General features: G+C 41.1%; 1 protein-coding gene across 3 annotated transcripts in view; it reads left to right on the forward strand.

Annotated features, from left to right (window-relative positions):
- C1QTNF7 (C1q and TNF related 7) overlaps window positions 1–25186 on the forward strand; it is a 135619-nt gene that overhangs the window by 105005 nt on the left and 5428 nt on the right. For 2 of the 3 annotated variants that reach the window (XM_040237540.1, XM_040237542.1), the window contains exon 2: window positions 21619–21864. In XM_040237540.1, coding sequence (XP_040093474.1) covers window positions 21619–21864 — 246 coding nt within the window. Of the gene's footprint in view, window positions 1–11930; window positions 12397–21618; window positions 21865–25186 lie in introns of those variants that run through there. The other variant, XM_040237541.1, reaches the window with a different exon arrangement.

Consider the following 25186-nt stretch of genomic DNA (forward strand, 5'->3'; position numbering starts at 1 on the left):
GTTCAGTCGCTCAGTCGTGTCTGACTCTTTGCGACCCCATGGCCAGGCTTCCCTATCCAGCACCAACTCCCTGAGCTTGCTGAAACTCATGTCCATCGAGCCGGTGATGCCATCCAGCCATCTCATCCTCTGTTGTCCCCTTCTCCTCCTGCCTTCAATATTTCCCAGAATCAGGGTCTTTTCCAATGAGTCAATTCTACAAATCAGGTGGCCAAAGTATTGGAGCTTCAGCTTCAGCATCAGTCCTTCCAATGTATATCCAGGACTGATTTCCTTCAGGATGGACTGGTTTAACCTCCTTGCATTCCAAGGGACTCTCAAAGAGTCTTTTCCAGCACCACAGTTCAAAAGCGTCAGTTCTTTGGCACTCAGCTTTCTTTATGGTCCAACTCTCAATACACTTAATACACTTAAGGTATTCACCAGCAATCTAGGTATTTAGCCAAGAGAAATGGAAATATGTGTCCACACAAAGACCAATGAAAGAGAAATGGAAAGACCATACAAAGATCAGTGCATGAACGCTTATTGCAGCTTTAATTTAGAAGAGCCAAACGCTGGAGGAAAGTCTAACATCCCTTAGCTGGTACATAGACAAACCAACCGTGGTGCTCCCATATAGCAGAATAGTCCTCTGGAGGGAAAGGAATGTGAATGACTCTCAAAAGCTTACCCTCAGTGAAAGAGAGAATACAGACTCAAGAGCCCACATGTTGTATGACTTCATTTCTATGACATCCTAGAAAAGGCAAAATTGTAGGGCCAGAAATAAGATCAGTTCCTGCCAGTGGTTAGAAAGGGGGAGAGTCCTTACTACAGGGGGACACGAAGAAACATTTAGGAAGGGATGGAACTGCTCTGTCTTTAATCTGTGACTTACACAACTGTATAGTGAAGTCGCTCAGTTGCGTCCGACTCTTTGCAACCCCTTGGACTGTAGCCTACCAGGCTCCTCTGTCCATGGGATTTTCCAGGCAATAGTACTGGAATGGATTGCCATTTCTTTCTCCAGGGGATCTTCCCGACCCAGGGATCGAACCTGGGTCTCCCGCATTGTAGACAGACGCTTTACTGTCTGAGCCACCAGGGAAGTCCTACACAACTGTATACATTGGTCAAAACTCACTGGACAGTACACAGAAAAGAGTGACTTATACTCTATAAATTATACCTTTTTAGGAATATTGCTTTGGTGTGATGGCAAAGGAGCTTCTTAATCAAGATTCCCTGAAACTGAGCAGATTTTCATCCCCAGTCAACTGAGTGGAGCACAACCTAGTTTTTCCCAGATGTCCCAAATCCATCTATACCCCTTCTGTGGGGTAGAATAAATGAAGGGGTGGAGTGTTTTTGGGGAAATCTCTCCTCCTGAAGACAAAAGGAGCAGAGGCAAAGCTGTCTCCTCCACCATCACCCTGTCTCCTTTCTGTTCTTAATTTTGAAGCAGCACATTTTAATAGAAGTTTCCCATTCTCATTGCTGTTGAGCATGTTGAATGTCAGGAAAGACAGACTCCTAATCCAAAATTTGAGCAATCCTTGGATTTTACCCATATGGATGAGGTGATCACTAGTGAAGGTGAGGGTTTTGGAGTTCAGCTCTGCCCCTTACCAGCCCTGCCCACCTGACCCTAACCTCAGCCCTCCTCCCTTATCATGAGGAAATTATAGTTGCTACTTCATGTGCTCTTGGTAAAGAATAAATAAGAAATGCACAGAAAACACTTAGGACAGTGCCTTGCCCTAATAAACTCTTGATGAATGGTAACTATATTTTATTGTCTATTGCTCAAAGATATGGTGTCTCAGAAACCACTTTGAGTGTTCATCCATGGATGAATGGATAAAGAAAATCTAGTGTATATCCTGGAGAAGGAAATGGCAACCCACTCCAGTGTTCTTGCCTGGAGAATCCCAGGGACGGGGGAGCCTGGTGGGCTGCTATCTATGGGGTTGCACAGAGTCGGACATGACTGAAGTGACTTAGCAGTGTATATACATGCATTTATACAATGGGATATTATTTAGCCATATAAAAATGAAGGCAATCGTACCATTTGCCATAACATGAATGAAACTTGAGGACATTTTGCTAAATTAAATAGGCAAGACAGAGAAAATAAAACACCTTATCACCTCATGTCTATGTGGAATATTAAAAAAAAAATTGGTGAGATCACAGACACAGAGATCAGATTATTGGTGGCCAGAGGTGGGGGCAGGAGGTAGGTGAAATGAGTGAAGACAGTCAAAAGGCACAAACCTCTGGTTATAAGATAAATAGGTCCTGGGATATAATATATAGCATGGTGACCATGATTAATCATACTGTATTGTATATTTGACAGTTGCTAAGAGAGTAAAAAGATTGAGGGCAGGAGGAGAAGGGGACGACAGAGGATGAGACGGTTGGATGGCATCACTGACTCAATGGACACAAGTTTGGGTAAACTCCAGGAGTTGGTGATGGACAGGGAAGCCTGGAGTGTTGCAGTCCATGGGGTTGCAAAGAGTCAGACACAACTGAGCAACTGAACTGAACTGCAAAGAGTAAATCTTAAAAGTTCTCATCACAAAAAAAAAAAGAAAGAAAACAGTCTGTAATTACATGTGGTGTTAGATGTCAACTAGACCTGTGATCATTTTGCAATATTGCACATATGAAACCATTATTCGGTACATCTGTAACTAATAAAATGTCATATGTCAGCTATATGTCAATTTAAAAAAGAACACACACACCAGAATATAAAAATTAAAAAAAAAAAGAAAGATGCAGAATCTCTCATATGCCAAATCTTTCTCAGGGAGATGTACGAATTGAAGTCAGAGCTACAGGAAGCACAAACGTGGTTATGCAAAATTGCGGAGTTCTGGTTCCTGTGGTCTGCCTTCCAGGTCAGCGTTTCCCCGGTCTCTCTTTTCTGTCTGCACCACTGCAGGGACAGAGGAGGCCTGTCCAGCCCCGCTGAGGTCCTTCCCCAAGGCTGACAGGCTCCATTCTGTGCCTGCCAACTCTGATTAAATTCCCGAGGCAATGCACACCACTCTGTTGGCCTTCGCATCCCAAGATCCCAGGACTCCCTAACATTTTAAGGACGGTGCTAGTTCTCTTGCGTTTCCTAAACAATCTTCGGACGGCATGACAGGTTACATTAGCAAAAGCCAAGACCCAGAGCAGCTGGCAGCAGCCTAACCTCTCCTGCACGTGCAGCAGGACCAAAGGCCAGCCCTGAACTGTGTTCTTTCCCAAAACCCACTGGCCCACAGACAGGCCTTTAAAGAGCTCAAACCTTCTTGGAATTTCTGTAACAAGTCATCAGAGAGCTCCCCGTGAACTCTGAAAACTTCACTGAGAAAGCCTGACAGCTGCATAAAATTATATTTCGGAACTTTTAGTGCACAGTCTAATAGTTTGTGCATAAAGTGCTTTTAAGACATTTTTGAATTGCCTAAAGAATGCCTTTTTTTTTGGTTGTTGTTAAAAGGTCTCCAGGGCTGACAAGGCTGCATGGTGTCAATCACTCTGTTATTATCCAAGATGACAAAAATTCCTAGGTTTTCCTGAAATAGTTAGATAATATGATATGTGGCATTTGCTTCCAAACATACCAAATGCAGGGGTGGGGGACCAGTGAGTTAGGGGTGTTGATGAAATAAGATTCCCCCTGGGAACCATTGAGCTGGAGTGGTGGGTGAGCTGCAAGTCATTTTCCATTCGATCTCTTACTTTTCTGTAAGTTCAATATTTTCTGTAATTTTTACAAATTTTCTTATGACTTAAAATATAAGAAGCAACGTTTGGGGCAGAAAGGTGAGAATCAAGTATTATGATCTGGGATAATATCTTTATGTTAATTCTCAGTTATCCATAATAATAGGTGTTTATGTGTATGAAAAATACTGCTGTGTCTTCTCCAGTCAGGAACTCAGGAACCAGGTCCTGGTGATCGGCGATGCTGTCTATGCAGAGGAGTTTTTGTTGTTCGGTTGCTAAGTCATGTCCAACTATTTGTGAGCCTATACACTGCAGCATGCCAGGCTTCCCTGTCCTTCACTATCTCCCAGAGTTTGCTCAAGTTCATGTTCACTGAATCGGGGATGCTATCTAACCATCTCATCCTCTGCCACCCTCTTCTCCTTTTGCCTTCAATCTTTCCCAACATCAGGGTCTTTTCCAATGAATCAGTTCTTCTCATCATGTGGCCAAAGTATTGGCGCTCCCACTTAAACATCAGTCCTTCCAATGGGTTTTGTTTTATTTTTTAATTAATTTTCTTGTCATATAACTGCTTTACAGTGTGTTAGCTTCTCCTGTACAAGAAAATGACTCAGCCTTATATATACATATACATCCACCCCCTCTTTTTTGGATTTCTTTCCCACTTAGGTCACCACAGAGCTTGAGTAGAGATCCCTGTGCTACACAGTAGGTTCTCATTAGTTATCTATTTTATACATAGTATCAGTAGTATATAGGTTTCTGATATGGGTGATAGCATCACAGACTCAGTGGACATGAATTTGAGCAAACTCCAGGAGATAGTTAAGGATAGAGGAGCCTGGCATGCTGCAGTGCAGACTCTTTGCTGGGGTCACAAAGAGACAGACAGGCCTTCGGGACTGATCAACAACAACAATGGGTGATAGACTTCTGGAAGGATGCCCTGAGTTGTCCCCACACCAGCCTCAGCTTCTGCACTTGGTGATACACTACATGGCTTCTTCTTGGCCTCCTCATCCCAGGAGGACACCATCCTGGCTCAAGAGGTCCCACCGAAGTGGTCCAGTTCCAGCTGCCATCCTTATTACCTTGTATCTCTAGGGAAATGCATACATCCTTGCCTTTTTAATAGCTGCTTCTACCCTGCTCTCTTTTATCCCAGTAGCCTTCTGCCTTCAGAATTCCCTAGTTTCAAACACTGGGGGTGGGTGAAGCTCCCTCAGATTTCTCTGATCCCATAAGAGCTGAATGGCTTTCAGGTTCAATCTCAGTACACATCCACTAGGAGAACAAGATGATTTCTTTCTTTCAGTCACCTCTGACACTCTCAGTGATGTCTTGAGGACCATGCCACCAGGTTAGAAACTGGACAGTATTATTCCTCCCTCCCCTCCCACATACAAAGGGAAGGGAGAGGGCATTCCCTTATCAACTAATACCTCTCTACCTTGATGACTTGCTTCAACTATTCATTCGGTTTGAATTTCTAGTTTTCTCTTATAAAAAGTGGTAAAAGTGGGAGATGGCTAGTATCAGATCCAACTGGGTTTTGGCAAGTCTTAAGTGAATGTGTGGGCACAGATTGCCCATTATTCTCTGCCCTGAGTCCTCAACTGAGACTCCAAGAGGATGGAAATTCCCAGTTAACATCTGTTCAACACAGTCTTGTGATTGTTCGATGAATGTCTGTCTTTCCCTCTAGACTTTTTGTTTCCAAAGACTCCATGTTTGCTCGCCATTGAATACCAAGATCAAACACTCACTATCTGGCATATGATAGGAGCTCAATAAATATGTGATAAGGTGATGAATTTAAAAAAAAAAACAGGATGAAAGAGTGAGAAGACCAGATCAGATTTATATCACTAACATTCCCTGGCTTGAAAAGACTAACAGAGGAGGCATCAGTTGTGCAGAAGTAGATAAGGGAAAGATTCCCGATACCTGGCCACTGAGGCTTTCAGAATTGCCCGTACAGTCTTTGAAAAAAAGTTAAGTACCTCCACCCAATCTACTGGTGTGCAGATGCAATAGATCCAGTTAAGAACCCATGAGTTAAGAAGCATAAGAGAAATCTAAACAATATGGTAAGAGGGTTCAAGGGAAGGAAAGGCTGCACCTGCTGAGAGCATCAGGGAGGCTCTCTGGGGAATGTGATGTGTACGGAGGACAAAAGCGAGGAGGTGAAGAAAAGGACATTGGACAGACATGGCTAGAGGGACTTGCAAGCCAGAGAAAGTGACAAAAGCAAGGCACTGAGGCTAAAAGCACAAGATTCCCACCCGAACCTAGAGCTGTGGGGAAGAGAAGAGGGGTCAGGAGAGTCAGGTGTGTAAGACACAGACTGCCAGCTGAGCGTGTGGATGCAGGAACCTGGTCTTGTAGAGTCAGTGAGCCCTTAGGGCACATGGCAAAAGGGTTACGTGGGCCCACGGTGGGTCAGCCTGCCTAAATTCCTCATCTTCCAAAGAAGGATGATAAAATGAATCGCCTTAAGAGGTTATGGTGAACTTCCCCAGTGGTTCAGTGGCTAAGAATCTGCCTGCCAATGCAGGGGACACTAGTTCGATCTCTGGTCCTGGAAGATCCAACGTGATGTGGGGTAACTAAGCCCCTGCATCACAATTATGGAAGCAACAAGAGAAGCCACTGCGATGAGACGCCCGTGCACCGCAGCTAGAGAAAAGCCCGTACACAGCCCCAAAAATCCAGTATAGCCAAAAATAAACGAATAAATATTTTTTTAAAAAAGAGGTTAGGGTAAGGATTAAAGGAGAAAATGATGTAATGTCTTCGCACATAAGCTGAGAAACTGAAAGTCGTTCTGCTATGTCCAACTCTTTGCAACCCCATGCACTATACAGTCCATGGAATTCTCCAGGCCAGAATACTGGAGTGGGTAGCCTTTCTCTTCTGCAGAGGATCTCCAGGGGATCTTCCCTACCCAGGGATCAAACCCAGGTCTCCACATTGCAGGCAGAGTCTTTACCTGCTGAGCCACAAGGGAAGATCTAGGACATAAGCTAGGATCTTCTTTTTAAAATAATTCTAGTACCTGGAATCGACATATATATATGTATGTATGTACGTATTCTCAGTGTTGTGCTGAATTAGCTGAGACCAGCAAGCAATGGGCAATTCTTCACAGCTTTGCTTTCAGTAAATCAGGTTGGTAGCTGGAAACTGGCTCTGATGGGAGTATTTACACCAAGGAAATTGACAAAACTACCAATCTGAGCCATTTTCTTGAGAGCTGTTTCACCAGCACTCTGTGAAATGCTGCATGAACATTGATTGGACTGGTCTAGATTTAACTGAATTCAGTTGAAAAGTGAGTTAAGCCACAGGAAAAAAAAAATCACAAGCTGAAAGGGAAAAAAAAAAAATCTGCCTTTGAAAGACAGAATAAGACCTTGGCCTGAGCATGCGTGGCAGGTGAAAATAGAACCCACTTCTTACCCTTAGTCACTCTCTCCTCCGTGGCTCATCAGTAAAGAATCCGCCTGTCAATGCAGGAGACTTGCAGGAAGCCTGGGTTCAATCCCTGGATCAAGAAGATCCTCTGCAGATTCCTGGCAACTCACTCCAGTATTCTTGCCAGGAAAATCCAATGGACAGAGGAGCCTGGTGGGCTATTGTCCATGGGGGTCACAAACAGTCAAACACAACTTAGCAACTAAACAACAACAACCATATTCCCCTCAGCATATTTTTCTACCCATCATTTTTTTGCCTCTGTCTCTAAAATTAGAGTGAAAATAGCTGAGTGAAATAGGCAATAACAAGCTTTAATTCCGTCAAGGTCTGAACACTAGGAGATTATTTCAAAGAATTGTTCTCTCTGTGAAGAAGCATAAATCCAGGAAAACAGATTATAAAAAGTTATCTGAAATGAAAAATAATGAAGAAAAAATCACATATTGCAGAATGAAAAAAATACTGTGATTTTAATAATATAAGAAACCTTGCCATCAAACACTATAGGGAATTTAAGTAAATTATGAATGCTACCGAAAAGCAAATATGAACACACATCAGTTCAGTTCAGTTCAGTTCGATCACTCGGTCGTGTTCGACTGTTTGGGACCCCATGAATCACAGCATGCCACGCCTCCCTGTCCATCATCAACTCCTGGAGTTCACTCAAACTCATGTCCATCGAGTCAGTGAAGCCATCCATAAATTGTATCAAAACGTGGCCAAGCTGAAACAGAAAAATAAGAACACATCTATCTCTCTAGTAGTCAACAAATTCATCCATTTCTAAGCTATTTGGCAGAGGCGGTGTCAACAGAAAGAGAAGCAAATGAGAAAAGCCCTTTAAGAAATCATCACTTACATGCACCCCACTGTTCATAGCAACATTATATTGTTATTATAAACAATAACCAAAACATGGAAGCAACTCAAGTGCCAATCAACTGATGAATGGATAAAGATGTGGTGCATATATACAATGGACTATTACTCAGCCATTAAAAATGAAGGAAATAATGCCATTGGTAGCACCATGGATGGACCTAGAAATTATCATATTAAGTAAATCAGAGAAAGACAAATATCATAGGAGAGCACTTACTTAAATTTTTTTTTAAATTAAAAAAAAGATATAAATGAACTTATTTACAAAACAGAAACAGGCAAAAAATAGAAACAAACTCATAGATATAAAAAACAAACTTACGGTTATCAAGGGGGAAAGGGAAGGGAGGGAATAATTAGGAGTTTGGGATTAGCAGATACATGCTCTTTTACATGAGGCTTTCTAGGTGGTGCGAATGGTAAAGAACCCAACTGCCGTTGGAAGAGATGTAAGAGACATGTACTCATTTTATGCAGAGTACATCGTGTGAAATGCCTTGCTGGATGAATCACAAGCTGGAATCAAGACTGCCGGGAGAAATAGCATCAGTCTCAGATATGCAGATAATACCACTCTAACGGCAAAAAGTGAAGAAGACCTAAACAGCCTTTTGATGAGGGTGAAAGAGGAGAGTGAAAGCTGGCTTGAAGCTCAATACGCATAAAAGATCATGGCATCCAGTCCCATCACTTCGTGGCAAATAGAAGAGGAGAAAATGGAAGCAGTGACAGATTTTCTTTTCTTGGGCTCCAAAATCACTGTGGATGGTGACTGCAGCCATGAAATTAAAAGATGCTTTCTCCTTGACAGGAAGGCTGTGAAAACATAGACAACATATTAAAAAGCAGAAACATCACTTTGCCAACAAATGTCCTTATAGTCAAAGCTATGGTTTTTCCAGTGTTCATATACAGATATGAGAGTTGGACCATAAAGAAGGCTGAGTGCCAAAGAATTGATTCTTTCTAATTGTGGTGCTAGAAAAGACTCTTGAGAGTCCCTTGGACTGCAAGGAGATCAAACCAGTCAATCCTAAAGGAAATCAACTCTGAATATTCATTGGAAAGACTGATGCTAAAACTGAAACTCCAATACTTTGGCCACCTGATGTGAAGAACTGACTCATTGGAAGATTTTGAAAAAAAACTCGTGGGAAAGTTAAAAACAGAAAAAAAAAGGGGGGGGGAGGCGGCAGAGGATGAGATGGTTGGATAGCATCACCAACTCAATGGACATGAATTTGAGGAACCTCCAGGAGATAGTGGAGGACAAAGGAGCCTGGTGTGCTGTAGTACATGGGGTCACAAAGAGTCAGATACGACTTAGCAACTGAAAAACAACAACCACTTCACATAAAATGTTTTAATAAATGGGCAACAAGATCTTACTGTTTAGCACAGGGAACTATATTCAGTATCTTGTCAGAAACTATAAAGGAAAATATATGTATAACTGAGTCAATTTGCTGTATACCAGAAGCCAGTACAACATTGTAAATCAACTATAGTTCAATAGAAATAAAATCATCACTTGTACACAAATGTATATATACATATCCACAGGCTGGCATTCTGGTAATTAAGATTATAAGGACTGAAATTCCAGTCCAGGCTTTTAGAAGGCCTCGGAGGGGAGTGTGGGGAGATTCCTTTAAGTTCAGATAGTCAGGACTTTCTTACATATGACAGTGAGTTGTTTTGTGGTGTGACCCTAGGAGTGAACTAATGAAAACATTCAGCCTCTAGATCTATGTGCCGATTCAAGTTCAAATATAGTCATGCCATTTTTTTCTTCCAATTGCTTTTCAGGTTTCCGTTTGCTTTTATTAGTAGGCAGACTAGTCAAGGGACTTCCCAGGTAGCTCAGCTGATACAGAATCTGCCTACAATGCGTGAGTCCCCAGTTCGATCCTTGGGTCAGGACAATCCCCTGGAGAAGGGCATGGCAGCCCACTCCAGTATTCTTGCCTGGAGCGTCCCCATGGACAGAGGAACCTGGCGGGCCACAGTGGACTGCAGTCCATGGGGTCGCAAAGAGTGGGACACGACTGAGTGACTAAGTTCACACACACACTAGTCAAGATCTAAATCCTCTCCCTCCGTGAACAATTTAAGAAGTCTAGGGGCTTTCCTGGTTTGAATGGGGTCATTTCTACTTCTAACTCAGGCAGAAAGTGAGAAACAAAACCTCTGATGATCCACTTGCCTTGTTGTTTTAGCTTCTACCAAACTGCCTCACTCTGTGCAGAGTCCAGTGGATGCTTGTCCATTTGCAGGAGATGTTCTAGCTGACATTATTACTCACTCACCAGGCTTCAATATAACGACCCTCTTAATTCACAGTGTGTTCAACCACTGTTTCCTAAAGAAGAGCTGCCATGACAGAATGACTGAAGACAGATGAACAGTCAGCCTCATCCACGTATTCTTCCAAAGACAGCCAACTACAAATCCTTTCGGCTTTTTGGCTCAGATTCCCACATACCACCAGCTCAGTTGCATCCTCTGGTCCACAGTGTCCCTTCTTCACAGCAGACTTCAGATTGGGCCAACCCTGTTGTCCATGACTACTCTTTAAATTTGCCTCATGGAGAGAAGGAACTGGGCCCTTGATTCCTTCCTTTCCTGAAGGCCATGGAGGCTTTAAGTAAACAATCTCAACCCCTCTCCTTCCAAGGGTCCCTGAGAGGCGAGTCTTCATGAAGCCACTATTAAGTCATCCCTTTATGTACTAACAGGGTCACCTGAGGGACTTCTCTCAATAACAAGTATCTCCTTCCAAGCAACCTGTATCTCTACCTGCATGTATGCTGATGCTGACATCAGTTTTTAAGTTCCACCTTATTAATCATGAGATGAAACAATTTTAAAAACTATGAGAAAACTTAGGAATAATCAAACACAACCATCTTATTTTGAGGATGAGAAAAATAAACCCAGGGATTCTCTCTGATTAACAAAAACTCTGCCTCATGTCTGTGCTCAAGGCATTGGTATTGTGACCCTATGTTAGCACTCAGATTTTGCAGCCAACAAATTCAAAAGACTATTTTTTTCCGATTGCAGGGTGATGGTGGATGCACATGTTTGCTTAGTCACTCAGTCATGTCCGACTCTTTGAGACCTCAAAGACCTTAGCCTGTCAGGCTCCTCTGTCCATGGGATTCTCCAGGCAAAAATACTGGAGCAGGTTGCCATTCCCTTCTCCGGGGGATCTTTCCAACCTGGGGATTGAACCCATATCTCCTGTGTCTCCTGCATTGCAGGCAGATTCTTTACCCACTGAGCAATTAACCCAAATGTAGGAGAACAGACAGCCAAAGCAAAATAAACCTTTTCAGAGTAAGGAGTCCACCAGTCTTCTTGGTCAAATTTGTGACTTGTGCCCACTTCCCCAACCGGAAGTACTTCTCCCAATTTGCATTCTAAGTAGCTCGAAAAGTATAGTGGGGAAAGCAAGATAAAACACAAAATTTTTCGGCGACTTATTTTCTATAAATGCCATCATAAATTACATACTACTTTTGCTGAGAAGATACGTGAAGTTCGTACCTAAAGGAAACTAATTGCAGTGACAATGAATCGTCGTAGGGTTTCGAGAACCATCTGCCTTTTGAGTCGTTGCAATCAGTTCTCTACAGGGACAAAGACCTATTCATCTTCTAAAAATACCCAATCGTTTATCCATTCAGCAGAGAACAAAGAAAACAGCAGTACAGGATTCGTCCCCCTCTTTCACTTTGCAGCGTGTAGAATGAGGGACCATTTTCCTGCCGTATTTACTCAGACTAGGGACCACTCCCCTTGCTATCCCAGGAGACACAAGCCCAAGTCCAGAGTCTGAAGATTCTACATTGAAAATGCTCAAATAGGACATAACTGTTCTAAGTTAACAACTAATTTCCAGTCAGTGAGTAATTTCTTTCCTGAAACATCCACTCGGTGGAAAACAAATGAAGAGGGGAAAAAATTAAGTAAACAAATCTGAAAACGAGGCCACGACACACAAGAGATGGAGGCGCCTCTACACTTAACGGGCGAGAGAAGACGGCGCTCCCAGGTTTAATATCAAACAAAACCGTGGTTTCAACTGGCCCTGACTGAGCCTCACCCGATGAATGACTTCCAGTGCCTCTGTCTCTCTGGGACCAAAGGAGAGAATTATTTTTAGCACAACTATTTGAAAATCTCTGAGAACTTGGATCTGTTTTTCTGTCTGGTACCAAAGCAAGATTTTCTCTGAGCTCTCATGAAAGATCCTCAGTCTATTGTGGATTTAGAATTCTGGAGCAACCCCCACCCCAGAGCAAGGTATGGTGTTTACTCTTTTTTTAGAATCTTGGCAGATGGCAGCTGCAACATCTTGTTTCATTTGGGTAGCTTTTAAGTTTATGAATCAAATAGCTCTGGGAGAAGAACCCATGAAACTGAAGACCTGGGTTCAAATTCCTGGTGTAGCGCTAGCTTTGTGACTGCAGACAAGTCACCTGACTTCTCTGCACAGGGGTTCCCTATCTGACCTACCAGGAGAGGGTCTTTGGGAAGACAGGCTTCACGTGTCAAACAGACAACAAACTGTTTGACAAATGTCAACACTGATTATTGCTGTGGCATCATTGCCTTTTATATAAAGCAGCCAGAGCTTTATGAATCAGAAGCTGTTGATAAGAATAAATATCGATTAACTCTTTTCCTCCACTCAACCCTTGTTGAGCCTCTGCGGTAGATTAGTCTTTGCCCTAAGTGTCAGTGATGGAGTTTACATTCTGGTGGAGAAAATCCAATAGCCATCACACCATGTGGCTGAGCGATCATGGAGGGTGGAGTAGAGACAGGAGAGGGAGGGGCTTCATGGTCAACAGAAGTAGTCAGTCTGAGAAGGAAAACCCAGGCCCCCAAGGCAGAGCTGAGGAAGCACAGACAGAAGGCACTAGAGTGTAAGCACCTCAGTTCCCGTCCTGTCCTGCTCACAGCCCAGAGGAGGACACAGCCCACTGTTGTGAAATCCCTTCCCCTGTAAGCCAAGGATGCGTCTCGCTTTGGCAGCCATGCTTACCTATCCTAATGACTTCCAGGCAAAGCACATTTTCAAATTGAATTAGTAATCGAGCCCTTTGCCATGAAGTTGTGCTACGGTTTCCCTCACATGAGGTCAGGAAGAAACCCAAGTGTTCAGAGACAAAAGAGCTTGGTTCACATCCTACCTACCTGGGCTGGTTTTAGGGCTGTGTGCACTTGAGCCCCCAGGCTCTCCATGTGGTCGCAAATGGCAGAGTTTCCTTTTTTGTGGCTGAATAATATTACACTGTATATTCTGTATATTTCCTTTCTTCATTCATATATTTCCCTTATCCATTCGTCTGTCAATGGAAACTAAGGTGGCTTCCATGTCTTGGCTAGTGTGAATGATACTGCTAGGAATGCTGGAGTGGATATACTTTTTGAATTAGACTTTTTGTAGGAATTCAGATATCTCTTCAAGGTAATGATTTTCATTTCCTTCATATATGTAGCCCAAAAGTGAGCTTGCTGAGTCATATGGTAGTTCTCATTTTAATTTCTGGAGGAATCTCCATACTGTCTCTTCTAATGGCTATACAAGTTCATATTCTCATCAAGGTTCTCATCCCTTGTTTTCTCTTTTCGATTACAATCATTCTGATAGATGTGATAGCTCGATGTGTTTCTGATCTGCATTTTCCTGATGACTGGTGACGTTGAGCATCTTTCATGTATCTGCTGTCCATTCATATGTCTTCTTTGGGGAAAAAAAAAAACTGCCTATTCAGATCCTTTGCCCATTTTTAATTGGATTATTTGGTTTTTACTATTGAATTATACGAGCTCATTGTGTATTTTGGATATTAACCCCTTATCAGATACATGATTGGCAAATATTTTCTCTCCCATATTTGCCTCTTCATTTTGTTTGTCATTTCTTTTGCTGTGCAGAAACTTTTTAATTTGATGTAGTCCCATTTGTTTATTTTGGCTGTTGTTGCTTATGCTTTTGGTACTATATCCCCAAAACTGTTGCCAAGACCAATGTTACTGTGCTTTTTTCCTATGTGTTCTTCCAGAGGTTTTATGATGTTCAGCCTTACATTTAAGTCTTTAACCCATTTTGAGTTATTTTTTTGAGTGATGTGAGACAGGATTCCAGTTTCTTTTTTTTTGGGGGGGGGTGTGAGAATATCTAGTTTTTCCAACATCGTTTATTATTGAAGAGACTACATTTTGCCTTGTGAGTATTCTTGGCTCCCTTATCAAGTATTAGTTGACCATGTATGCGTGCGTTTATTTTATTTTACAATAAAGGAAAACCATGCTATTTACAGAAAGATCTCCAACTGTGGACAGATGTTCCAAAAGTTGAACCTTTGCTCTAATTTATCCAGTGTCTTTCCAAGTATTTTATATAGTTAGTTTAACAAAAACAAAGGGTTCTATGACCAAGAAGATTTGTAAAACACTGCATACTACATTCCTACATTACAGATTCAAAATGCACATTGACATGAAAGTTTTCAAATCTACAGTACCACAGAGTAATTTTTAAAATATATGTTTAAAAGAATTAAAGTTCTGTTACTTTGTAATCCTTACAGAAAAATTGCATAGAGAGTCATTTACAATTAATACCCAGGACAGATCTGTTCAAATTAACAATAGTTCCAGACCTTTAACTTTATAACTCCAAAGGAGCACAATAGTGGGAAAAAATACATTTTAACACAAATTCTACATAAATTTACATAATTCAATGCAATCTTTCAGGATATTTTGTATGAGGAGTGAGTGCTAATGTGTATAAGGTTTCCTTTTATAGTTTTGAAAATGTTCTGAAGTAGATTGTAGTGTACATTGAATTGTATGTTTTAAATTGATCAGTTTTATGATGCTCACATTAAACCTCAAAAAACTTTGAAAATATTGTAATGTGTATAGAGTCATGACTCACATAGTTTATTCTCATCCAAAATAACCAAATTCACTGCAAACCAATGGGTGAAGGATGGATCATTTAATACAAAGTGTTGAAAATATAATGGTACGACCCTACCTCACACTTTTTATCAGAAAAATTTCCAGTAACTCAAATTTTAAACATGAAAAATGAAACAAAGATGAAGGAAATGACAACACACTCCAGTATCCTTCCCTGGGAAGTTCTGGTGGGAGCCTGGTGGGCTACAGTCCGTGAGGTCGCAAAAAGTTGGACACAACTGAGCAACTAAAATTTTTACATACATAAATGAAACAAAAAGCTAAAAGAAAAGAAGAATTATTCAAGAATTATGTTATCTTAAAATGGGAATGGCCTTCTAAGCATAAGAAATTAAACTTCAAAAAAATACTTTCACAATAAATAGATTTTTATTTATTTTTTTTTTATTTTTTTTATTATTTTTTTTTAATTTATTTATTTATTTTTAATTTTTACTTTACAATTCTGTATTGGTTTTGGCATAGATTGACATGAATCCACCACAGGTGTACATGCGTTCCCAAACATGAACCCCCCTCCCACCCCCCTCCCCACAACATCTCTCTGGGTCATCCCCGCGCGTCAGCCCCAAGCGTGTCATATCCTGCATCAGACATAGACTGGCATTTCGATTCTTACATGTTATTATACATGTTTCAATGCCATTCTCTCAAATCATCACACCCTCTCCCTCTCCCTCTGAGTCCAAAAGTCCGCTATACACATCTGTGTCTTTTTTGCTGTCCTGCATACAGGGTCATCATTGCCATCTTCCTAAATTCCATATATATGTGTTAGTATACTGTATTGGTGTTTTTCTTTCTGGCTCACTTCACTCTGTATAATTGGCTCCAGTTTCATCCATCTCATCAGAACTGATTCAAATGTATTCTTTTTAATGCCTGAGTAATACTCCATTGTGTATATGTACCACAGCTTTCTTATCCATTCATCTACTGAAACATATGGACACCTTATCTTTGACAAAGGAGGCAAGAATATACAATGGAGTAAAGACAATCTCTTTAACAAGTGGTGCTGGGAAAACTGGTCAACCACTTGTAAAAGAATGAAGCTAGATCACTTTCTAACACCGCACACAAAGATAAACTCAAAATGGATTAAAGATCTAAATGTAAGACCAGAAACTATAAAACTCTTAGAGGAGAACATAGGCAAAACACTCTCTGACATAAACCACAGCAGGATCCTCTACGATCCACCTCCCAGAATTCTGGAAATAAAAGCAAAAATAAACAAATGGGATCTAATTAAAATTAAAAGCTTCTGCACAACAAAGGAAAACATAAGCAAACTGAAAAGACAGCCTTCCGAATGGGAGAAAATAATAGCAAATGAAGCAACTGACAAACAACTAATCTCAAAAATATACAAGCAACTCCTGCAGCTCAATTCCAGAAAAATAAACGACCCAATCAAAAAATGGGCCAAAGAACTAAATAGACATTTCTCCAAAGAAGACATACGGATGGCTAACAAACACATGAAAAGATGCTCAACATCACTCATTATTAGAGAAATGCAAATCAAAACCACAATGAGGTACCACTTCACACCAGTCAGAATGTCTGCGATCCAAAAATCTGCAAGCAATAAATGCTGGAGAGGGTGTGGAGAGAAGGGAACCCTCCTACACTGTTGGTGGGAATGCAAACTAGTACAGCCACTATGGAGAACAGTGTGGAGATTCCTTAAAAAATTGCAAATAGAAATGCCTTATGACCCAGCAATCCCACTGTTGGGCATACACACAGAGGAAACCAGAATTGAAAGAAACACATGTACCCCAATGTTCATCGCAGCACTGTTTATAATAGCCAGGACATGGAAACAATAAATAGATTTTTAAAACTACACAAATGAAGTGAAAAAACAAACTAGGAAAAGCTATTGCTGCTCATGTTATAAACCACATGCAAAGCAATATATATATAAATATCCATTGCACTATTGTTTGTAATAGCACAAGGATAAAAATATCCCAAATATTTATCAGTAGGTGACCTGTTAAATATAATACACCTTTATGATGGATATTCTATACCCACTAAAAAAAGACTGAGGCAGCCTTATCTATATACTGATATGGAAAGATCTCCAAGCTAGGTGAAAAAAAGTTGCAAGAATTTGCATACAGTACTTTTATAAGGGGCAGGACATAGAAGTCACAAGCAACAGGAATTGCCTCTAGAGAGGGAACCTGGATGTCTGGGAGACAGTGGGGGAGAAGAGATTTCCTTTTTATTGCACATCTCTTTTTTTTGAATTTTATGAATGTGCATGTTTTAGCTATACAAAGAAATAAATATTTTTAAAACTCTAGACTATACACAATTAAAACAACTTAAGTCCTTTATCTGTATTTCTCAAACACTGCGAAAGGAACCCACAGACTCCAGGAATATTTCTTTAAGTCCTCTCTTTCCTCTTCCTTTTGTAATATTCTCATATTCTATAATTCCTCCCGTTTTTCTTCCACAGAAAAATCACACCTCTCTCCTCTGCCCCAACTTAAGTTTTTTTTGGTGTGTGTGTGTGTGCCAAGCACTATTCTAGACATCAGTGGCTAAGGAAAAGATCCTTGCCCTCATGGAGTTTGCATTCTATCAGAAAGAGATATTTAAAATTTTTTATAAATAAAAATTTTAATAAAATATTTCATATAATAATCTATTGCTAATAATAAAATAAGAATATTTAAGAATAATCTAATAATGATGATAACAATGGACAAGAGAAATATTAGAGCAGCATGAGGCAGGTCAGGGAGTAGGAGATGGTTTGTGATGTTAGATAAGGAGATAGGTTTAATGAAAGGGAAGCATCTGAGCAAAGACAGAAGCAGATGAGGAGATGAGACGTGTAGGCGTCCTAGAGAAGAGAGATCCAGACAGGAAAAGAGGCAGTGTGAAGGTCCTATGGCAGAGCATAGCTGGTATCTTCGAGAAACATCAAGCAATACAGTTTGTGGTTGAAGCTGGGGGAATGGGAAGGAGAGTAGAAGAAAATGAGGTCAGAGAGGTAAGGAAAGTGGACAAGGTAGGTACATGTAGACCATGTACCACGAGGCTTTTGACTTTTAAATGAAGGACAATTACAAGGTGATCCCACTATGTGTGTGTGTGTGTGTGTTAGTGACTCAGTGCTGTCTGACTCTTTGCAACTGTAGCCTGCCAGGTTCCTTTGTCTCCAGAATTCTCCAGGCAAGAACACTGGAGTGAGTAGCCAGTCCCTTCTTCAGGGGGATCTTCCTGACCTAGGGATTGCATTGCAGGTAGGTTCCTCACTGTCTGAGCCACCAGGGAAGCCCCTGGAGTTTTCTATTATAACCCACATTCCCTTGTTATCCTGATGACTCTAGTCCCAAGCCTTGAATAGGCACTCATCATCGTGTTATCATTATTCATCAGGTACCACAACTATATTGCTTGATGTTTCTCAAAGATACCAGCTATGCTCTGCCATAGGACCTTCACACTGCCTCTTCCCCCTGTCTGGATCAGTTTTAGTTTTCATTTATCCTTCCTTTGAGCACCATGGTCTGGCTTGTTGTTTTTGCTGTTGTTTAGTCACTCAGTCATGTCTGACTCTTTGTGACCCCATGAACTGTAGCCCACCAGTCTCCTCTGTCCATGGGACTTTTCAGGCAAGAATACTGGAGCAGGTTGCCATTATCTTCTCCAGAGGTTCTTCCTAACCCAGGGATCAAATTCACATCTCCTGGGTCTCCTGCCCTGGCAAGAGGATCCTTCACCATTGAGGAAATATTAATATCCTTTCTTCTGAGCACATCTTTAAAATGTCTCCACCCTCTCTCCATCATAACCTCAACTCTGACCACATGCTTCTCCGTAGACATGCCCCAACGATGGCCATGTATGTTTCAGCATCTCCATCAGCGTCTGAGATGCCATTGCCCAAAGCATCTTCCCTTCAAATCATTTCAGGTCCCTTCTAGGACCAGCTACTGGGCTCAGCTACAACAATCCATTCCTGGTCTGATTAAAATCTTCCTTATAAGTACCTGTTCTACTCTTTCAAATCCCTTCTCAAAGCTTCCTCTAATCAGTTTTCTACAAAGGGGAAGAAAGTAGCAATTCAATAACCATGTCTTGTTTTAACTGACAAGGGTTTGGATAAAAAGATTCTTTCCATTTTCTCTCATCTGAGGCACCTTTGGAAAGACTGGTATGTTTATCTGATCTGTTGGGGTTTTCAGAAAGTGCCTTAATTCCAGTAAAGTAATAAGATAAATAATTTTGAGTTTGTGCTCTAAACAGAGCATAGCAAAAATACTCGCTTTCTTTCTTTCCTTTTTTTTTTTTTTTTTTGATGAAGGGCAGGGGCACTGGGAACATGGAGATTTGGTCAAGGATTCAGAGCCTATATTTGGATAAGTTGCTTCAGTTTTTCATTAAATAAGATTTCTAGGAATCAGACTTATTTCGAACCACATGTACACTCTGTGTTTTTCTCAGTTTGTCATTCCTAGGCTCTGGCAAATGTCTGAATGTGATTCTAAGATGTTGCAATTTCCCCATGGGTGCCATAAAAGTGGTACAGTGTGCTGGTTAATTTTCTAATGTGGCTGTCAAAAAATAAAGAAACTATCCAATTGCTTTTCTCACAAGCTATGATTATTTCCTTTGGACAAGTATATTCCAGGCATAGACATCAAGCATTGTACAGATTTCTTATTAAAGCACAGGTCCAACCAAGCAAAAACAACTCATTTACACCATTCCAAAAACACGTGTATACTTCCCCCACCCAAGAGGCAGACAGCCCTAAGGCCGTTAGCCTAGAAAATCAACTGTCCCCAGCCTAACTACCCACCACTCCATCTATATGCCAAATGTGATGCTAATAGGTGATCCATCACTGTCAGCATCCAGGCTCTGTGGAGAAAAAGTAAAATCCTGTTAGATCAGAGCTGATGAGACCTGTTGCCTATTTCACTCAGGGAACATGGCAACTTGCATGGTTTAATTTCACCCAGCTATTTAATTGAGCCCCAAGACTAACAGCTTAATGGGACACTAAAGTATTCTATCCTGCAGATTTTAAATTAAAGTTTGAGACACCCTCCACTCAGGACATGCAAAGAACTCCAATTACACTAATTGGCATTACACATGATTAGCAAGTGGAAAACATGATTATCCTGAAAATGTCACTTTCCTTCACTTACTTTAAAAAGTCTATAAATTCTAAAAAAGACAACCATGGATGCCTACAAAGATTAGACGTAAAGGTGTCTATCTAGCTTGGTGCTTATCCTGGCAAAAAAATAAAACCTGGAAACAAAGATCTATAAGGGGAAATGGTGTACATAAAAGACAACAGAGACAAATGCAAAAATGTTTTCAATGTTATGAAAATTTTTGACATGGGGAGATACTCCTTACATATTGTTCAGTGATAAAAAAGTTAAAGACTCCCAGGAATGTCATAATATCACTTTTCTTCATAGTACAGAAAAAAAAAAAAAAGACCAGAAGAACATATACATCAAAGTATAAACAGTAATTATCTCTGCTTGGTGAGAATACTGTTGATGTTTATCTTATTCATTTGCATTTCTTTTTCTTTTTTAAAATGCATGTTGTTGTTCAGTCACTCAGTCGTGTCTTAACTCTTTTGCAACCCCATGGATTGTAGCCCACCAGGCTCCTCGGTCCATGGGATTTCCCAGGCAAGAAGACTGGATGGGTTAGTATTTCCTTCTACAGAGGATCTTTCCAACATAGGGATTGAACCCAAGTCTCCTGCTTGGCAGGGAGATTCTTTACCGCAGAACCACCAGGGAAGCCAAAAAAATGCATACTTCTGCAAAAAAAACCCACAAACATTATTTTTCAAAGTCTATCATTAATTCCTGCAGGGAAAAAATGCAACAAAGTGATTTATTTTGGAACTTTAAAAATCAGTGCTTCATCTCCACTAACTGAGAACTATCAGTAATGTGCTAATTCAGACAATGTTTTCTGAGTCACCAGTAATTTTACAAAGCATTCCACCAAAGTAATTTTGTTCAATAAATACATTTTTCTTCCTTCTGATTTAAGATAATATTGTGCTTTTACAATAAAGCTTATTAATAAAAAGAGTAATATGTACCATATGTAAAATAGATAGCCAATGGGAATTTGCTGTATGATGCAGGAAACTCAAACTGAGGTCTGTAATAACCTAGAGGGGTGGGATGGGGAGGGAGGTGGGAGGGAGGTTCAAAAGGGAAGGAACATAGGTATCCCTATGGCTGATTCATGTTGATGTTTGGCAGAAACCAGCACAATAAAGTAAAGTAATTATCCTTCAATTAAAGGTAAATAAATTTAATTATAATAAGGAATAATGTGCCAATAAACCTCAAGTGGAATTATGAGGGCAAACACGGCATTTAGCCACCCGTGGTGAGGTGGTCCCTGGGGTGAATTGTTGACAATGCCCACCCTCCAGTTCCTTTATCCTGAAACCGCCACCTAAGAGGGTGCACTGATGTCCGTGTGTTTCTCTTTCAGAGCCAAAGATGTTTGTCTTGCTCTATGTTACAAGTTTTGCCATTTGCGCCAGTGGACAACCGCGGGGTAATCAGTTCAAAGGAGAGAGCTACTCCCCACGGTATATCTGTAGCATTCCTGGCCTGCCTGGGCCTCCAGGCCCCCCTGGAGCGAATGGTTCCCCCGGGCCCCATGGTCGGATCGGCCTTCCAGGACGAGATGGTAGAGACGGCAGGAAAGGAGAGAAAGGTGAAAAGGGGGCTGCAGGTAATGAATGAAGTTCCGTAAAAACCCTCTGTCGCCCCCACCTTAAGATGACTCCCTTGCTTTGCTGCTTTTTCAAATGAGAAGCGCCCTTTCAGTCCTTTCCTGACCTCACCTTCATTAATCAGAACCATTTATTGAGTCCTTGCTATGCTGCAGTTGCTGCTCTAAACCCTCTAACTGCAATCTCACTGCTTCCCCATGACAGCTCTTTCAGGGGGACGTGGTCCCGTTTATAAATGAGAATGCAGAGTGGTAGATGATTCAATAAGTTAAGGAGGATGGAAGGGCAGGGTAATGCCTGGCAGAGCTGAATTGACCTGGAACATCTGATACCCACGACCTCTGGGCTGGTACAGTGGCTGCCAGTGAGAGGGGGAAGGGATGGACAGACAGACAGATGGATGGGGAGGAGACGGGCGGATGAAGCAGGGGGCAGGAATTAGGAGCCAGAAGCACAAGGACCATCCTCTCTGCACTCAGAGCCTCAAAAAGACACAAAAGGCTTCTAGATTTTACTTCTCAAACAGGTGAAATGACAGTAGTACTGTATAACCTTTGTTGATCTTTCTTAGTTCAACACTCTCCCACCTGTCCTATAGCAGCTAAAAATCTAGATTTCTTACAGCTCTATACAGCAAGACAATTGTCCCCTACTCTTTCAGTAATTGTCACTTTTTTCCCCCCACAAATAAGTTGGCTCATGAAGCTTGCCAGATTCTGCAATGCTTCAAAGTAAACCAAATTAAAATTCTAGTGAGACTGTGTTAATGATAAGAAAAAGGAAGTTTTGGATGGAATCAACCTCTGAAAACAAGTTTCCAAGTGTAAAATGTGGGACAAAGATAGGAAGAAAAAAAATCAATAGATCTAAGAAATATGTCTCTAGTCACTGCAAGTGATTTACTGATGTTATGGGAAACAATATTATTATAGATATATTCAAGTGATTAGATAATAATTCTTTGCTGAATTTCTTATGCAGAAAATATTTGGCAAATCAGCAGCTACTGAATCTATGGCCCTTAATCAACACTAGATAAAGTATCTTTAGGTGAAGTTTCAACATCAGATAAACTTTCATTTGGAGCTCTCGCGTCATCTTTCAATGTCTTCTATTTGGTAACACCTGTGAACACACTACTGTGTCATGAATATGCTTGAAATTCTATAATGACATCGTGATCATAATTAGATATTACTGGCCTTTTTAGCTTACTGTGTCTGGAAATAGTAATGTAGTGGTCATACAAAAATGCATTGGAGTCAGAAAGATATGATTCTTTCAATTACTAACTTTGCATCCTTGAGGGAGAAAAAACTTTTGAATCTCAGTTTCCTCTTGGTAAATTGGAGTTATTAAGTGTGATTGTGAAGATTAAGAAAAATAATACATACAAAATGCTCAAGAATAAGTGCCATGTGATAAGCATTCTGTAAATGTTTGCTGTTATTATCTATTACACTGCGATCTGCGAATATTAGTCATAGCTACATTTGTGGATATCCAAGTTCAGTTCAGTTCGGTCGCTCAGTCATGTCCAACTCTTTGCAACCCCATGAACTGCAGCACGCCAGGCCTCCCTGTCCATCACCAACTCCCGAAGTTCACTCAGACTCACGTCCATCGAGTCGGTGATGCCATCCAGCCATCTCATCCTCGGTCGTCCCCTTCTCCTCCTGCCCCCAATCCCTCCCAGCATCAGAGTCTTTTCCAATGAGTCAACTCTTAGCATGAGGTGGCCAAAGTACTGGAGTTTCAGCTTTAGCATCATTCCTTCCAAAGAAATCCCAGGGTTGATCTCTTTCAGAGTGGACTGGTTGGATCTCCTTGCAGTCCAAGGGACTCTCAAGAGTCTTCTCCAAAGCCATATAATAAACTAGAAATGACGTATCTGTTTCATGAGGTAACTGTAGTGCTATTTAAACATATGGATATGCATTCAGAGTAAATTGAATGTTAGTAATTGACCCTGGTGCTGAAATAGAATGTTAGTAGTTAGATCCTGGGGGCTTCCCAGATGGCATAGTGGCAAAGAATCTGCCTGCAATGCAGGAGATGCGAGAGATGTGGCAACCTACTCCAGTACTCTTGCCTGGAAAACTCCATGGACAGAAAAGCTTGGCAGGTTACAGTCCGGGGGTTGCAAAGAGTTGGCACGACTGAGTGACTGAGTAGACCCTGATGCTGGGAAAGATTGAAGGCATAAGGCGAAGAAAGCAGCAGAGGATGAGATGGTTAGATAACATCACTGCTTCAGTGAACATGGTTTTGAGCATATTCTGGAAGATAGTGGAGGACAGGGGAGTCTGGCGTGCTGCAGTCCATGGGGTCCCAAAGAATCAGACACGACTTAGCAACTGAACAACAACAATTGCTACAATTTTAACCATACATGAGCTCAGGTAACCCCCATATTCATCAGTCCACTCACTCATCCATCCATTCATGCATTTTTCATTCAACACACTTTTTGTACACCTCTTGCTCTCCAATATTATTCTAAACCGAAGTTCCTCAACCTCCACACTAATAATATTTGGATCCAAATAACTGTTGCCATGGATGGCTATCTCGTGCATTGAACGACATTTAGCCACATCTCATTTGATGCCAGGGCATTCCCCACCAGTTGTGACAACCAAAAATGTCTCCTGGCATTGCCAGTTTGCCCTGGGTGCTGAATTGCACCTGGTTGAGAACCCCGTATTGCCTCCATCTTGATAAGCAAACTTTGGGTGGGGCAGGCCAATGGGAGCACAGGGTTACAATATGTCATCGTCATCATCATCATCACTATTAATTAAGAACTTACCGTACCAGTGATTTTTACATCAGGTACTTAATTTCAACTGTAACCTTATTACCAAAAATCATAATCAGTAATAATGTTACAAAAGACAAAATTGATATTCAAAAGTAAAAAGACTTTCCCAGTTTTATTTAAATCCAATGTATACATACATATAGGTAAAGACATAAGAAAAGCAAGAATGTCTGTGTGGTCAGTGAAGGCACATCTCATTTACAGACAATAAGGACAGAACCCTGGGGCTTTGAGGATTAGCTTTTCATGTGTCTGGAACTGGACACAAAGAGGCTGGGAGCTTCTGCTTCCTGTTTCCCCTTTAATACTTGTGTATGTCTTCTCATTTATCCCCACCACATCCACCTCAACCCCCTGGCACGGTCAAGTATATGCTCTGTCCAGCTTCCCTACTCTAAATTACAGAGTTTGAATTATTAACCTTCCATTAAAATATGTCTCCCTCACTGTGAACAGAAAGTGTTAGTCCCTCAGTCATGTCTGATTCTTTGTGACCC

Source organism: Oryx dammah, unplaced genomic scaffold (genome assembly GCF_014754425.2).
Source record: "Oryx dammah isolate SB20612 unplaced genomic scaffold, SCBI_Odam_1.1 HiC_scaffold_3, whole genome shotgun sequence".
In the NCBI taxonomy this organism is placed as follows: domain Eukaryota; kingdom Metazoa; phylum Chordata; class Mammalia; order Artiodactyla; family Bovidae; genus Oryx; species Oryx dammah.